This window comes from Babylonia areolata, chromosome 35 (assembly GCF_041734735.1).
Source record: "Babylonia areolata isolate BAREFJ2019XMU chromosome 35, ASM4173473v1, whole genome shotgun sequence".
In the NCBI taxonomy this organism is placed as follows: Eukaryota; Metazoa; Mollusca; class Gastropoda; order Neogastropoda; family Buccinidae; genus Babylonia; species Babylonia areolata.
This window is the reverse complement of record NC_134910.1, coordinates 10,494,748-10,497,247: the sequence shown is the minus strand read 5'-3', so window position 1 is coordinate 10,497,247 and position 2,500 is coordinate 10,494,748. Positions and strand designations below refer to the sequence as shown.

Genomic DNA, 2,500 nt, shown 5'->3' with positions numbered 1-2,500 from the left:
TCTCTTTCTCTCTCTCTCTCTCTCTCTCTCTCTCTCTCTCTCTCTCTCTCTCTCTCTCTCTCTGTGCTATTGTATCCCCACGGTAGAACACATAGCTTCTCTTTCTCTCTCTCTCTGTGCTATTGTATCCCCACGGTAGAACACATAGCTTCTCTTTCTCTCTCTCTCTCTCTCTCTCTCTCTCTCTCTCTCTCTGTGCTATTGTATCCCCACGGTAGAACACATAGCTTCTCTTTCTCTCTCTCTCTCTCTCTGTGCTATTGTATCCCCACGGTAGAACACATAGTTTCTCTCTCTCTCTCTCTCTCTCTCTCTCTCTCTCTCTCTCTCTCTCTCTCTCTCTCTCTCTGTGCTATTGTATCCCCACGGTAGAACACATAGCTTCTCTTTCTCTCTCTCTCTCTCTCTGTGCTATTGTATCCCCACGGTAGAACACATAGTTTCTCTTTCTCTCTCTGTGTGTGTGCTATTGTATCCCCACCTGGTTTTTCTTTGTCTCTTCCTGTGCTTCTGCACCCATTTATGAGCAGCTGTAGAAGCAGCTGTAGTAGTAGTAGTAGTAGTAGCAGCAGCAGCAGCAACAACAGCAGCAGCAGTAGTAGTAGTAGTAGTAGTAGCAGTCCCAACCCAGAGCATACAAGGGACAGATTCAGGAACAGATAGAAAACAAAGGAACAAGACATCCGCAACACAGACGCGCAGAAAATGGTCTCACAACAAACGCATTGATTTTGCCACGACGGGCGCAATAGCCGAGTGGTTAAAGCGTTGGACTGTCAATCTGAGGGTCCCGGGTTCGAATCACGGTGACGGCGCCTGGTGGGTAAAGGGTGGAGATTTTTTCCGATCTCCCAGGTCAACATATGTGCAGACCTGCTAGTGCCTGAACCCCCTTCGTGTGTATATGCAAGCAGAAGATCAAATACGCACGTTAAAGATCCTGTAATCCATGTCAGCGTTCGGTGGGTTATGGAAACAAGAACATACCCAGCATGCACACCCCCGAAAACGGAGTATGGCTGCCTACATGGCGGGGTAAAAACGGTCATACACGTAAAAGCCCACTCGTGTGCATACGAGTGAACGCAGAAAAAGAAGAAGAAGATTCTGCCACACTCATGACCACCACCTAAAACACATGGACTTTGACGCAGTCAAAAACACCAAGACTTTACAGGACTTTACCACAGCCAAAAGGAGGGGGACTCTGGCACAGCCGTAACTCACGAACTTTGACAAGACCCGAACGCACTGATTCGGCAACAATGTATATCCCTGTTTCCTCTTTTGTGGCTGCCTTCACCTCCACACTCCATCTCACTCTCTTCGATCGGCTTCGGATCCACTCTGCTTACGCATACCCAGATTCAAACACCCCACTGTTGGACGCCGCTCTTTCTCTGTTTTTGGACCTTGTATTTGGAATGAACTTCCTCTTTCGCTTCGTCAGGTCTCCGCACTCTCAGCTCTTTCAGGTCTGGGCCTTAAAACCCACATTTTCACAAGATAGCCTCCCTCCCCTACCTGTTCCTTGTCTTCAGTTTCTTCAGTTTTAGAGTTATGCGTGCGTGTGAACGACAGGTGTGAAAGCGCTTAGATTTGTCTCTACACAAGATTCAGCGCTATATAAATGCTATTGTTATTATTAATTCTCAAATGATGTGATGATTGCAGATTCTGTACATGGGCGTTGCCTCCTATGCACCATCTACGGCACTGGAAGCTGGTAAATCATGAAGCTTGTTTTGATTGCTGACTTGCTTGTTGATTATATATATATATATATATATATATATATATATATATATATATATATATATATATATATATATATCTGTGTGTGTGTGTGTGTATCAGAGAAGATTTCCTCTTCAGAATTTTGCCAGAGGACTACGCTTTTGTTGCTGTGGGTTCTTTTTCAGTGCGCCAAGTGCGTGATGCACACGGGACCTTGATTTACCGTCTCATCCGAATGACTAGACGCTCGGGTTGATATTCCAGTCAAACTTTAGTAGAGAAAGAGCGAGAGCGGGAATCGAACCCAGACCTTCACGGTCACTGTATTGGCAGATTAACTGCTGTACGGCGAACTCCAACATGACAAGCGCTCCCATGGAGGCCAAAAGAAGCGCTTCAAAGACACTCTGAAAGCTTCTCTGAAGGCCTTCAACATCAGCCACGACACATGGGAGCTGAATGCAATGGACAGACCAAAAGTGGCGTTCAGCTGTCCACAAAGGCGCCAAATCTTGTGAGGCCAGCAGAATCGCTGCAGCAGAGCAACGCAGACAGGCCAGGAAAATGCAGTGCCAGCAAGTCCCCGACAGCCGCCACCATCCCCTGTCCACACTGCGTCAGAACCTTCCGGGCGCGGATTGGCCTGACCAGTCATCTGCGCACCCAAAGAGCCCAAACCCACCCACCCCCAGGATGACTAGATGGTCCTCGTCGATTCCGACATTGGCAGATAAGCATCTTTACCATTCTGCCACCTTCTTCC

General features: G+C 47.5%; 1 protein-coding gene across 1 annotated transcript in view; it reads left to right on the top strand.

Annotated features, from left to right (window-relative positions):
* Window positions 1-2,500, top strand: part of LOC143277797 (sodium-coupled monocarboxylate transporter 1-like) — a 64,917-nt gene that overhangs the window by 2,828 nt on the left and 59,589 nt on the right. Inside the window, exon 3 of the mRNA XM_076582700.1 lies at window positions 1,675-1,726. Coding sequence (XP_076438815.1) covers window positions 1,675-1,726 — 52 coding nt within the window. The remainder of the gene's footprint in view (window positions 1-1,674; window positions 1,727-2,500) is intronic.